At 60.6% G+C, this 13,025-nt stretch overlaps 1 protein-coding gene across 1 annotated transcript in view; it reads right to left on the bottom strand.

Moving 5' to 3' along the window:
* CDH15 (cadherin 15) overlaps positions 1–13,025 on the bottom strand; it is a 21,652-nt gene that overhangs the window by 5,837 nt on the left and 2,790 nt on the right. The window contains exons 2-7 of the mRNA XM_023229007.1: positions 8,042–8,200; positions 7,279–7,434; positions 3,522–3,666; positions 1,980–2,140; positions 1,029–1,157; positions 363–548 (exon numbers count right to left, since the gene is read on the bottom strand). Of these exons, the coding sequence (XP_023084775.1) occupies positions 363–548; positions 1,029–1,157; positions 1,980–2,140; positions 3,522–3,666; positions 7,279–7,434; positions 8,042–8,200 (936 nt within the window). The remainder of the gene's footprint in view (positions 1–362; positions 549–1,028; positions 1,158–1,979; positions 2,141–3,521; positions 3,667–7,278; positions 7,435–8,041; positions 8,201–13,025) is intronic.

Genomic DNA, 13,025 nt, shown 5'->3' with positions numbered 1-13,025 from the left:
CTCAGCTCTCTGCAAGCTCCACCTCCTGGGTTCACACCATTATCCTGCCTCAGCCTCCTAAGTAGCTGGGACTACAGGTGCCCACACCACCACGTCCCGCTAATTTTTGTATTTTTAGTACAGACGGGGTTTCACCGTGTTAGCCAGGATGGTCTTGATCTCCTGACCTCGTGATCCACCCGCCTCGGCCTCCCAAAGTACTGGGATTACAGGCCTGAGCCACCGCGCCCGGCTGCCCTCCCCCACTCTCTCTCACCCAAGGACGAACACAAGGTCCCAGCTGCCCAGGGAATGTGACCCTGCCGGGAAGGGGCTCGGACCCCAGTGGGAGCATCTGTGTGTGCCAGCTGGGGGCTGCTCACCTTCACAATGGACAGAATACCCTCATTGGTCCTGGGGTCCGTGCGGATGGTGAACTGCCCATCGGGGTCTCCTTCCAGGATGGTAAACCTGGCCACCCAGTTGGGGGAGCCTGGCAGGTCCCTGTCCTCCACCTCCAGGCGTCCCACATCCACTCCGCTGATGGCCTCTGTGGCCTCCAAGAAGAACTGGTGGTGGGGGGGATCCCAGCCCCAGTTACCAGCAGAGCTGGGGGGAAAGCATGGGTGGGGCCCTCAGGGCCCTCAGCTCACCCACCCCGCCCACCCTCCCTCCTGCCTCCCAGCAGGAGCGCCCTCCCTTGCTCCTGTCGAAGCTGCTCCCCACCCACTGGGTGTCCTCAGGTCTGTCTGTTTTGTGAATCACCGCCCCCCAGGGGCCCCCACGGTCCTCCTCTGTGGGCTTAGCTTCATGCTCCCTTCCCATACAGCAAGGGCCGGAGGGAGACTTGCTCCCCGATGCTAGATGGTCCCAGAGGGCCCTAGGGGCTGCTTCTCCCCAAGGGCCTCTCTCCCAGCTCTGACTCCATTCACATGCTGCCACGCACCACCCCCAGGCCCATCATGAAGCCCCCTGCCTTCTGCAGGAGCCCAAGAAGGGAAGGCAGCTCTGAGCAGGGGCTACTTTTGAGGGAGGGACAGCAGCAGCACCTCGTCCCTGGTGAACTCGGGGGCATTGTCATTGATGTCATCAAGGGTGATGATGGCTGAGGCAGTGGCTGTGAGGCCGTCTCCGGACATGTCTGCCACCTGCAGGGTCAGATTGTATACCGCGACCACCTGGGGATGTGGGGCACAGGGTCAGAAGATGAGGGCCCAGGTGGGCCACATGGGGACTGGTCAGGGGCGGGAGCCAGGCCACCTGGCCAGCTCAGTTCCTACGGGAGCGCCCAGTGGGTGTTGAAGACCCCAAGTGGCCCTGAGAATCCTGCCCCGATCCTAAGTGCATGGGGCTGTGGTGCTGGATAAGCATTTACAGAGCACCTACTGTGCGCTGGGTAAGCGTTTACAGAGCACCTACTGTGCGCTGGGTAAGCGTTTACAGAGCACCTACTGTGTGCTGGGTAAGTGTTTACAGAGCGCCTACTGTGTGCTCGGCGCCTAGCATACCAGTGAGCTTGGGACCCTGCCCTGGGGAGCCGTGGTTAGTGGCAGGGACAGAAATGGACAAAGACCACGTAACACAGTGTAACCAGGAGGGCTTCCCAGCGGGACTGACTCAAGGGGGGTCTTTGGGGAGCACAGAAGTCCAAAAGCAAGGGGCAGCGGGTGCCCTGACAGAAGGAGCTAGTTAGTTACTAGCGGGGAGCCATTGCCATGAGGCTGAGAGGGAAGGGGCTGCTTGAGGAGCCCTGCCCTGTGCCGGGCCCCTCACGCTCTACTTGGACCAGATGCCTCCCGCCCGGGCCAGTGCAGTTCCTGTCTGTGCCTCAGTGGGTTCACCCCATGCCATCTCCTCAGGAGCCAGGGCCGCTGCCAGCTCTGCAGCCACGGTAGGGACAGGAGTGTCTGGGGTCGGCAGGGTGGGGGCAGAGGGACGCACAGGAGATGGGCTGCCCTGGCTGTGCAGGGAGGGGTGGAGCTGCCGGGGTGCCACCTCACCTCACGGTCCAGCCCCACTTGCACGGTGCGGATCTCGCCTGTGAGCTCGTCGATGCTGAAGAGCTCGGGGCCGCCCTGCTGCAGGATGGAGAACCGCAGTGCTGCGTTGTCCGTCTCGGGGTCGTCGGCATCTGTGGCCTCCGCCCTGGTCACATAGGTGCCTGGGAAGCACAGGCAGGCATGAGGGTCAACGTCCACAGGGCCGATGGGCTGGGGGCGTCGTGACGGGCGCGGGGGCACCTCGTGTGCACAGGCTCCCTGGTTCCAGCACGGCTTGACCCCAGATGGGGCAGTCAGTCCATGCTGCTGTTTGCGTCACCAAGGCGGCCTACACGCGGCAAACCCCAAGTCCAGATGCTTCCCGCTGCCCCTGAAGCCCACCACGCCATGTCCAGGTCACCTATGTGGTGGAAGCCTTTTGCCCAGCTTGTGCTGTTTATGGGGTCGCAGCACAGGAACATCTGGGTCAGGTGCTGGCTCCTGTGCCTGCCCGGTGCAGGGGCTGAGGGCACTGGGTCAGCCTGGGCTAGCTAGCGGGGGGCCTCCAGGAGCTGCTGGCATCCAGGGTGACAGAGGACTCATGAGCAGGCTGAACAGAGGATGCACGGGCAGGATAAAACAGAGGACACACAGGCAGGCTGGGCAGAAGACGCACGGCAGTTGAGCAGAGGACGCACACCGCGTCTGTGTAGGCCAGAGCCCCAGCCCCACCTGCTGTGGGAAGCAGCACTCAGGAAGGTGCTGCTAGAGGAAGCCACATGTGGTAGGGCTATGCTTCACCTCCCCCCCATTTCCCTCTCCTGAGATTTAGGCCTGACCCCTCTGGCAGCTCAGGTGGACTGAGCCACCGAGGTGGGGTGGGAAGCACAGGCTTCGGGCCACCCTGGGGAGCAGCTCCTGGCCGGCTGTGACCTCCCCCCGCCAGGACAGCTGGAGCCAGGACGTGCTGTCACCTGGGACAGAACGAGGCGCGGAGGCCTTGCCACAGACACAGGAAGGAAACTGAGGCAGGATATGAGCCTCCAAGCCTGAGCCTGGGCCAGGCCTGGCCACAGTCCCCGGTAGCCCCAGACACGAGGGGGCCTGTGCCCTTCCGCCAGGTCTTTACCACGGGCCCCCAGTGAGGTGGGAATGAGCGCCTGTGACTGGGGCTTGCAGGCCAACCCGGGTTTGGGGTGAATCACAACCAAGAGATGCCTGTGGGTGCTTCGGACCCTGCGTGAGTACAGGGTGAGGATGGGGTGTGCTTGGCTCCAGATGGCTCCCTTAGCAGGAGGGAGAAGTCATTTGCTTTTGAGGGAGAACGGGACCCCTGAAAATCCTCCACTCCCAGGCTCAGATTTTTGGGTTTGAAATTTACATTGAAACGGGAAGTAGCATGAGTTGACCTGTGGAAACGGACCTTCCTCCGAGACTGTTTACTTAGTTTTAGACCCTCTGAGGGGCCTCTGCAATTCTTGCTTAAGGGAAATCCTGGATTTCTGGCTTTGCAGAGCCCTTCCCTGCAGCCCCTCCCGGCCCAGGGCTGCCGTCCTGTCTCACCTGGGGCTGCGCCCTCCAGCACGCGGCCGGTGAACGCCTCCTGCAGGAAGACTGGCCGGTTGTCGTTCTGATCCACAACTACAATCTCCAGGTCCGTGGGGTCCTCCAGGGTGGATCCTCCCAGGTCCAGGGCAAACGCTCTTAGCTGTTCAAACACAGAGCAAGGGTTGGCTCTGTGGCCCCCACATTTCTGTGGCTCCCGTTAGGGCCATGCGAAAGAGACAGCACATTCAGACTTTGTCTCCAGCTGGAAACACCAACTTAAACAGGAGAGAAACAGCACAGGGTGGGGTATCTGTCACAGTGGCTGAGAATGTCCCTGAACGGGAGCCACCTTCCCTTAGCAGACAGAGCAGGTGCCATTTTCCCTGCTTGCCTTGGCTGCCAGGAAGCTCACAGCTGCTTCATGTGTGACCAAAGTAAGGCTCTCAGAGGGTTCCTAATCTCTCTCCCTTTCTCTCTATGGTCTTGGTTCCTCCTGAATTTTTTGTTGTTGTTGTTGTTGTTTTTGTTTTATTTTTAGATGGAGTTTCACTCTTATTGCCTAGGCTGGAGTGCAATGGCGTGATCTCAGCTCACTGCAACCTCCGCCTCCCGGGTTCAAGCGATTTTCCTGCCTCAACCTCCTGAGTAGCTGGGATTACAGGCGCACGCCACCATGCCCAGCTAATTTTTTGTATTTTTAGTGGAAACGAGGTTTCATCATGTTAGCTAGGCTGATCTCGAACTCCTGACCTCAGGTGATACACCTCGGTCTCCCAAAGTGCTGGGATTATAGGCGTGAGCCACCGCGCCCAGCCTCCTCCTGAAGTTTAATTCCCCTGTGCACATGACATTTTAAAGGCCTCCCATCCTTTTGGAGAATGGGGACAATTACAGTTTCCAAGTGAGAAATACTCTCAAATAACTTTTGATGTAAGGGATCAAAGGACTGGTTCTCAAAGTCTCAAGGAAGATTCGGGGCAAATAAAAGGAAATTTTGCATCCTGCAAAGGCAAAGGCAGGAAGCATCCTTTCCCCACATCAGGTACAAAATTACTTTTTCTTTTTTTTTTTTTTAGACAGAGTCTGGCTCTGTCGCCCAGGCTGGAGTGCAGTGGCGCGATCTCGGCTCACTGCAAGCTCCAAAATGACATCCTGGGTTCATGACATTCTCCTGCCTCAGCCTCCCGAGTAGCTGGGACTACAGGCGCCTGCCACCACGCCTGGCTAATTTTTTGTATTTTTAGTAGAGACGGGGTTTCACCATGTTAGCCAGGATGGTCTCGATCTCCTGACCTCGTGATCTGCCCGCCTTGGCCTCCCAAAGTGCTGGGATTACAGGCGTGAGCCACTACCATGCCTGGACTTTTTTTTTTTCTTTTTGAGATGGCGTCTCGCTCTGTTGCCCAGGCTGGAGTGCAGTGGTGTGATCTCGGCTCACTGCAACCTCCACTTCCTGGGTTCTCCTGCCTCAGCCTCCCAAGTAGTTGGGATTACAGGTGCGTGCCACATCTGACTAATTTTTTGTATTTTTAGTAAAGACAGAGTTTTGCCATGTTGGCCAGGCTAGTCTTGAACTCCTGACCTCAGGTGATCCACCCGCCTCGGCCTCCCAAAGTGCCAGGATTATAAGCATGAGACACTGCGCCCAGCCCAAAATGACATTTTGGAGAGGGCAGACTGCGGGTGGACAGGCTGGGGTTGGGCAGGTTGGGAGATGGCAGGCTGGGGGAGGGCAGGCTGGGGGTGGGCAGGCTGGGGGAGGGCAGGCTGGGGGAGGGCAGGCTGGGGGTGGGCAGGTTGGGAGACGGCAGGCTGTGGGTGGGCAGGTTGGGAGACGGCAGGCTGTGGGTGGGCAGGTTGGGAGACGGCAGGCTGTGGGTGGGCAGGTTGGGAGACGGCAGGCTGTGGGTGGGCAGGTTGGGAGACGGCAGGCTGTGGGTGGGCAGGCTGGGACTGGGCAGGTGCCTGCAGGGAGTATAGATGGGGTTCTGGGCTCCAGGGCTCCCTCCTCTTGCTCCCACTGCCCTTTCTTTACTTCTTCTTCTTCTTCTTCTTTTTTTTTTTTGTGACAGAGTCTCTCTCTGCCACCAGGCTGGAGTGCAGTGGCGAGATCTCAGCTAGCTTCAGCCTCTGCCTCCTGGGTTCAAGTGACTCTCCTGTCTCAGCCTCCTGAGTAGCTGGGACTACAGGTGCACGCCAGAATGCCCAGCTAACTTTTGTATTTTTTAGTAGAGACAGGGTTTCACCATGTTAGCCAAGATGGTCTTGATCTATTGACCTTGAGATCCGCCCGCCTCAGCCTCCCAAACTGCTGGGATTACGGGCATGAGCCACTGCGCCCGATCCTCTTTTTTTTTTTCTTTTTCTTTCTTTTTTTTTTCGAGACGGAGTCTCACTCTGTCACCCAGACTGGAGTGCAGTGGCGCAATCTTGGCTCACTGCAAACTCTGCCAACTGGGCTCACGCCATTCTCCTGCCTCAGCCTCCCGAGTAGCTGGGACCACAGGTGCCCACCACCACACCTGGCTAATTTTTTGTATTTTTAGTAGAGATGGGGTTTCACCGTGTTAGCCAAGATGGTCTTGATCTATTGACCTTGAGATCTGTCCGCCTCGGCCTCCCAAAGTGCTGGGATTACAGGCGTGAGCCACCGCGCCCGGCCTCTTCTTCTTCTTCTTTTTTTTTTTTTTGAGAGAGGGTCTTCCTCTGTCACCTAGGCTGAGCACAGCGGCGCAATCACAACTTACGGCAGCGTCGATCTCGGGGAGGTTCCTGGCACCTCAGCCTTCCAAGTAGCTGGGACCACAAGCATGCAGCAACACTGCTGGCTATTTTACTGTTTTTTAAAATTTTTGTAGAGATAAGAACTCACTTTGATGCCCAGCCTGGTCTCGAACTATTGGCTTCAAGCAATCCTCCTGCCTCGGCCTCCCGAAGTGCTGGGATTCCAGGTGTGAACCACTGCGCCCAGCACTCACTGCCCCTTCTCTCAGACCTCAGAATCCCAGGGGCATCAGTGGTTTCTTCCCTGACTAATCCCACTCCTGAGAACAGTGGCGGCCACTAGGATCAACATTATTTTGGAGCCAGGCATGGTAGGTCCCACCTGTGCTCCCAGCACTCTGTGAGGCCAGGCACCGTGACTCAGGGCTGTGATCCCAGCACTTTGGGAGGCCAACATGGTGAAACCCCGTCTCTACTAAAAATACAAAAATTAACTGGGCATGGTGGTGGGCGCCTGTAATCCCAGATACACAGGAGGCTGAGGCAGGACAATCGTTTAAACCCTGGAGGTAGAGATTGCAGTCAGTCGAGATCGTGCCACTGCACTCCAGCCTGGGTGACAGAGTGAAGCTCCAACTCACAAAAAAACAAAACAAAACAAAACAAAACAAAACAAAACACTATTTAGATTCTTCACGACACTCCTGAGCTCCCAGGACCAGTGTGGAGCTGGCTGTGGTTGAGCCACAAAGCTACAGCGGCTGCAGCGCGCTCCTCCCGGGCAGAACCAAGCCGCTCCTCCACGGGACCTCTGTCTGTCCTCCAGTTAAATGGGAACATCACCCTAAACAGCTGCCTCCTCAGGCTGCAGGACCTTGGTCCCAGACCCCTGTACCTGGCCCCTCACTTAAGGGTGCCTGGATGTTGCAGGAGCAGCAGTCTGGCCTGAAGCCCACCGAGCTGGAGGAGAAGCCTGATGGGGAGGAGGTGCACTGGCTTCCCACCAGGCCTGCTTGACGGGCACAGGCCAGACCGCGCAGCTCCGCACCCTGAAGCGGTCGGTCTTCTCACGGTCCAGCATGGCATTGAGGAACACCTTCCCCGTGAACTTGTCGATGGAGAAGATGCCCTGGGGCTCCTCGTCCACGCCGGGTCCCTGGATGCTGTAGATGACGCTGCCCAGCTGCTGCTTGTCTGACTTGATCTGTGGGGCAGCAAATGGGGCTGGGGAGAGTTGCTCCGGGCGGGGGCCTCTGCCCTCTCTGTAGCCCCTCAGGATCCTCCCTGGCTGATAACAGGGCAGGTCTAAGGCTCCTAGGACTGGTACCCAGTGAGGAGCTGTGCTGGGCTGGGGACAGCTCAGCCTGGGGCCCCAAGGGTGCCCCGTCCTGCAGCCTCATTTCAGGCTCAGCCCCTCGTGTCCTCAGGGCCCTGGTCTCGGGCGATTTTGGGTGTGTGAAGCTGAGACCCCGCAAGGCAGTTCACCTTCACCTCCATCTGCTCAGCGTCGGCAAACACTCAGACAAAAATCACGCCCGAGCGTGCAGCCTAATGTGGAATGTGTCCACCAGAGGTGCACGTGGGCGGGGAGCAGCTCTGGACTCCCCTGTGGCCTGGGGCAAAGGGGAGGGTTTGAGCCCTGCTATAGACCCAGGTTGGAAGCCCAGAGCCCTGGCAAGGTGGGTGAGTCCTGCCCCAGCTCTGCCCTGAAATAGGGCCCCGCTGGCTCCCAGGAGACCTTTAGGGAATGAGGGAGGCCCACTGGGAACCAGCCCACCCCTTCCTCCCCTCCCGCCCCCTCACCCACTCACCTGAACCAGCGGGTAGGGGAGACGCTTGTGGTTCTCCGATACACTGATCGGTGGGATGACCCAGGCCCTCCGCACGCGGCTCGGGGCAGGCGCCCGGCGCCAGGGGTACAGGGTGGTGGGCCTCCTCTGTCCAGGAACCCCCAAAGACAGGCAGAGGCTCTGCAACAAAGACAGATGCGTCCCACAGCACCGTCTCCCGGAGCCCTGGGCGGCAGTGTGCAGCTGGGAGCTGTGGCTGGTGAGGAGGCCACAGGACGCAGCGTTTCCCTCGCCCGCGGGTCGGTGCACATTGGCACACCGCGGCTTCCACACACAGGGCTGTGTCACACAAGGGCAAAGGCGCGTGGGCCCCCCCCATCAGGCTGAGCTGGGGCCTTGGTGGCCACACCCCAAGCACTGGCCCTCAAAGCCCCGATCCAGCTGCCCCAGAGTTTCCTACGGGGCCCACGCAGCAGCCAGGCTGTCTGCAGCCCCTGGCGAGTGCATGTGGCCGCTGGGAGGTAGCGCTAGGGTCCCAGGTGTCTGGCTGGGAGGGACACCTGAGATTCACCCGGCGGGAGCACAGCCTCACCCCAGGTGCCAGGGTAGCCGTGCACACAGCAAGCCCCGTGCACACAGCAAGGGCCAGTCAGGGCTGGGGAGAGCGTGGGGGTCCTGACTCCGAATGACCCTAAGAAACCAGTGGCGGTGCCTGTGGGCACGGTGGGCTGGCTGTGGAGGGTCCCGGGGAGTGGCAGGGGAGGTGCCTGCGGGAAAGTGCCCATCCCCCTCCACCTCTCCAAGCACTTTGTAGGAACGGAAGCCCAGGATGTGAGAGTTCAGCTCCAGTCCATCCAGAGCAGCTAGAAATGTATCCCCAGTTTGTACAGTGGCCCCATCTGGACCGCGCTGGTCTGTCAGGACCCACCAGGTCAGGGCTGGGCAGTCAACGCTGGTGGTGTGGCTTCTGAGACCGGCTGGGCTGGGGCCAGGTCTGCCTCAGTGGGGCTTGTTGTGGCTGCACAGCTAAGAGGGACATGGCTGGGGACAGAGGGGCAGCCCCACCCCTAGCCTTGCTGCTTTCTCCCAGAATGGGGTACCTTGGTGCAGTCTTCACCTCTTCACCCCAATACTTCAGCTGCTGGGACCCTGGTGTGCCCATCTCCTCCTCTCCCACATCAGGGGCTGGGGTGCACTGTTTGTAATGCACACAGGAAGCCCCAGTGCTCGGGGATGAGGCCTGGGCAGAGCATGGGGCTGCAGAGGGAGATGCCGTGCACCCCACTCTACTCCAGGGCCAGTAAAGACCCCAAAGTGGAGGCAGCTGCCCCCAAATTCTCCCGAGGTCCTGACAGTCAGCAACTTTCGTGACCACAGATGGCCCCACACCTACCCCTCAGATGGGGAAACTGAGGCCTACGAAGGGACCCAAGTCAAAGAGCCAGGTGGGGAGGAGCATTCGTAGTGACCCCAAAAGCACATCCTGAATTTTCCTGTTTTAATAACGCGGTCACCATACCCAGCTCCTAGCCTGGGCCTTGGGCCTTGGGCCTGAGCCCTGGCCTCCCAGGGTGCCTGGCCCCACCTTGGTCAAAGGGAAGCTTAGAGGCGGTGGGTCCTGCCTGTCCTGGGACCTCCAGGACACCTGTGCTCAGGAACCCCTGAGCCTGAGGAGTCACCACCTGGCAAGGTGGGTGTTTCTGGGTGGGCTGCACGGCTTCTTCCTGAAAGACCCTGACCCTAAAGCACAGCCTGGTAGAAGTTGCCACAACTGACAGGACATGGCTCTGGGCTGACCCCACTTGGCTTGGCACAGACATGGGGGTCACCCCTGAGCTCCTGGGTCAGGCTGATGCCTGGTGCAGCTCGTGGGGGCACAGAGTCTGCCTGAACTTGGTGAGGGCAGGAGGGGCCGGGGTTGGGGTAGAGGCAGGGGAGAGGGACATGAGGGAGGACGAAACAGGGCTGCCCCCTCCCCATCCCCTGTGCCCTGGGCCTGGCTAGGAGCTGTCTGTGCACCCCCCAGTCCTGGGGGTCTCCAGGCTCCCGGCCCTTCTCTTGGGTGACCCTCCTCCCCGGAGGCCCCCTCCCACCCAACAGTGCTCTCCTAGCTGCCAGAATGTTCTAGATCTGCATCATCCAAGACCCACAGGCCACAGGGGACTGCCGAGCCCTTGAAATGTGCAAAACCGAGGAGCTGCGTTCCCTTTCGTCTCGCTGCGGCTAAGGCCCACGTGTGGCCAGCACCCAGCCCCACACGCCCAGTGCTCATAGCCTCAATCAGCCTTGGCGAGGGTCCCCCGACTTTCCCAGCCCCCCACTGCAGGGCTGTGTGGATGAGAGACCTGAGCCCCCCCTTCACCGCGTGTAACCAGGGTGTGGCATCTGCATCGTCCCAGTGATGGAGGCTACAGAGGAAGATGCTGAGTTGGGGTGGGCAGGGTGGGAAGCTTCCAGGACCCTGTGGCCAGGGTTGTGGTGGGGGTGGCAGCAGCTCCCCAAGGCACAGACCCTAATGCAGAGACAGGGCAGCCTCCTGCACCACCCGGCTGGGGAGGGGGACAGAGACCCCCTGCCTCACGCCGTGCTCTCTGGGGCACCCCTATCCAGGACAAGCCCTCAGGCTGCTGGGTTGCCATGGGGGCAGGGGGATGGCGGGGAGGTGCGGGGGGTCCTGGGTAGGCGATGGGAAATCTGGGGGCAGAGCGGGCCCCAAACACCACCCACCACACACAAACTCCTCAGCTCCCCTTTCAGACAGGGTCCCCATCTCAACACCACCGTCTTCACGGCCTGCTCCTGAGCTCCTTCCTCTGGACAGCAGGTGGGCTGGGGTCTAGGGAGGCTCATGGGACTCCCCAGCTGGCACCAGGTCCTGTGCCTACCACAGGGGGTGCTCGTCATGCCACGCCAACACCTAGAACAGCTCCCTACATTGCGCGAGTGGAGGGAGCGCTGAGTCAGCTGGTAAGTAGGACCCTGCATGGGAGGTCTCACCCAGCTCCCCCCTGGAAGAGGGCACCTGCTCCAGGCGGAGCAAGTGCCCCATGAAATGGAGCACTGAAAACTGGGGGTGTCAGAGCTGGGCAAGCCAGGCCGCCCCTCCCCCTGCAGAACCACAGACCTCCACGGCTACTCTGGCCACCATGCCACTGCTGGCTCTGAGGCTGCCCACTCTCCTCAGCCCCACGCCAATGCCTCACCCTCCAGTGATGCCTGCTTCTGCTGGCTTTGCCGAGACTTCAGTCTAGGCAGGGGCTGGGACGTGGGGGCAGGTGGCCTTGAGAGGAGGCAGCGGCTAGGGGCTGGTACGTCTGAGTGGGCAGGGGCTGAGAAGGAGATGTCAGCATGGCCCGGAAGTCTGTTAGGCTGAACTTCTATTAGGCTTGGCCTCTGTCCTCCACCACTGGCAGCTTACCCTGTGTGGACGAGCAAGGCCCAGGCTGCCCATCTGCCCACCCCGAGATGAGGCATTGGGGCCTCTCATTCTGACTGTGTCCTGTCCCCAAGGCTGGCCCAGTACACAGAGGTCCCCACAGGCAGTAGCAGCAGCATCCAAACCAAGGCCAACTTCCACGGGGTTCTTGGCCCTCGGCCAGCAGGACCTGGGCCCCCTCCTCCGTGGCCTCCTGGGAGTTCAGGGAGTAGCAAACACTTTGGCAGGAAGCAGGGAGAGGACGGGGTGGGGGCTCCTCAGGCTCCCAGGCTGGGGACCCTGCCGGGGAAGCTCTCTGCCAGCTGACAGATGGCGGCCCTGGCCTCAGAGCCTGCCAGCACCCACAGAGCACAAGCCACTTCCAGGGCAGGGCAGCTCCTGCCAAGTGGAAACCTGCCTGCCCAGCATGGGGCCTTCATCAGCCTCGGTGGGCACAGGGTCTGTTTCCGGCCCTGGCTGTGCAGCTTTGCGCTGGGCCTTGCCTCTCCCCCTCTCCCTTGGTCCTTCCAACCCCCCGGGAGCCTGTGGTGGTCCCCTCATCTCCCAGCTCTGGGCAGAGTCTGAGACGTTCGCCCAAAGCCACACAGAGCCAGGAGCCACATGGGGTCTGAGACCCAAGCCAGGCTCTGAACCACATGCTCTGAAGGAAATCCAGCCACAGAGCCACGCCTGCCTTGGGCTAGGCCTGGGCATGAGGCAGGGAGACCCCAGGCTATAAGAACCCCACATGGCTGAGGGGGAGGGGCCACTCCCACCAGGGCAGAAATTTCCATCCGCTCCCTGCCCAGCTGCCACCGAACCTGGGCCGGCCCTGTTCCCCCATGCTCCAGCTGCCTCCTCTGGAGAGCCTCCAGTCACACTGGGCTGGGTGCGGTCGAGGCAGAGGCTGGAAGTCCTGGGCCCAGGCCTGTCCACAGCCTGAGTTCACCAGGTCACAGTGGCCGCAGTGCCTTGGCAGGGCCCACTTGCCCAGATCACAGCCGGTGTGGGTGTGGGTGGGCAGGCAGGCCACGGCCCACTTCCGGCTCTCCGGTTCTCAAAACTGGCTCTTTGTCCTCCCACCCCACCCCTGTCCCAGAAGACGTGGCCAGGGGAGGGAGGGCCTGGGAGCTGTCTTGGGGAGATCAGGACATCTGGTGCCCAGGACAAAGCCACATCAACACAGCCATCCCACAACCCTGCACCTGGGCTAGGGGACGCGAGCACCCTGGGAGGTGGAATTTGTGGACACCCGTCCACTTCTCTCTGTCTCCCACCCAAGCCAAGCAAGACCAATGGACATTAGTGACCTGCTTCCCCACAGTGGTTCCCCAATGACACCCCCAAGCTCATCCTCAACTGGGCCCTTAGCCAAGAACCTGGAAGGAACCATCTTGAAGCCCTTGAGACGTCTGGGACCACCGCCCTGGAGCCAAGCTCCTGGGACTTAACGCCTCTCTTGGGGTCTGCTCCTCGCCCGACACTCAACCCCAAGGGGCTGCTGCGTGAGAAAGCTCCCCGCATGCACTGAGCGCTCGCTAGAGTTTACAAACACCACTGCGAGGTGGGAACGGGGTTTACAAACACCAC

The sequence above is a fragment of the Piliocolobus tephrosceles genome, chromosome 17 (assembly GCF_002776525.5).
Source record: "Piliocolobus tephrosceles isolate RC106 chromosome 17, ASM277652v3, whole genome shotgun sequence".
NCBI classification, from domain to species: Eukaryota; Metazoa; Chordata; class Mammalia; order Primates; family Cercopithecidae; genus Piliocolobus; species Piliocolobus tephrosceles.
The sequence above is the reverse complement of the archived record's forward strand: the minus strand, read 5'-3'. Positions and strand labels throughout refer to the sequence as shown.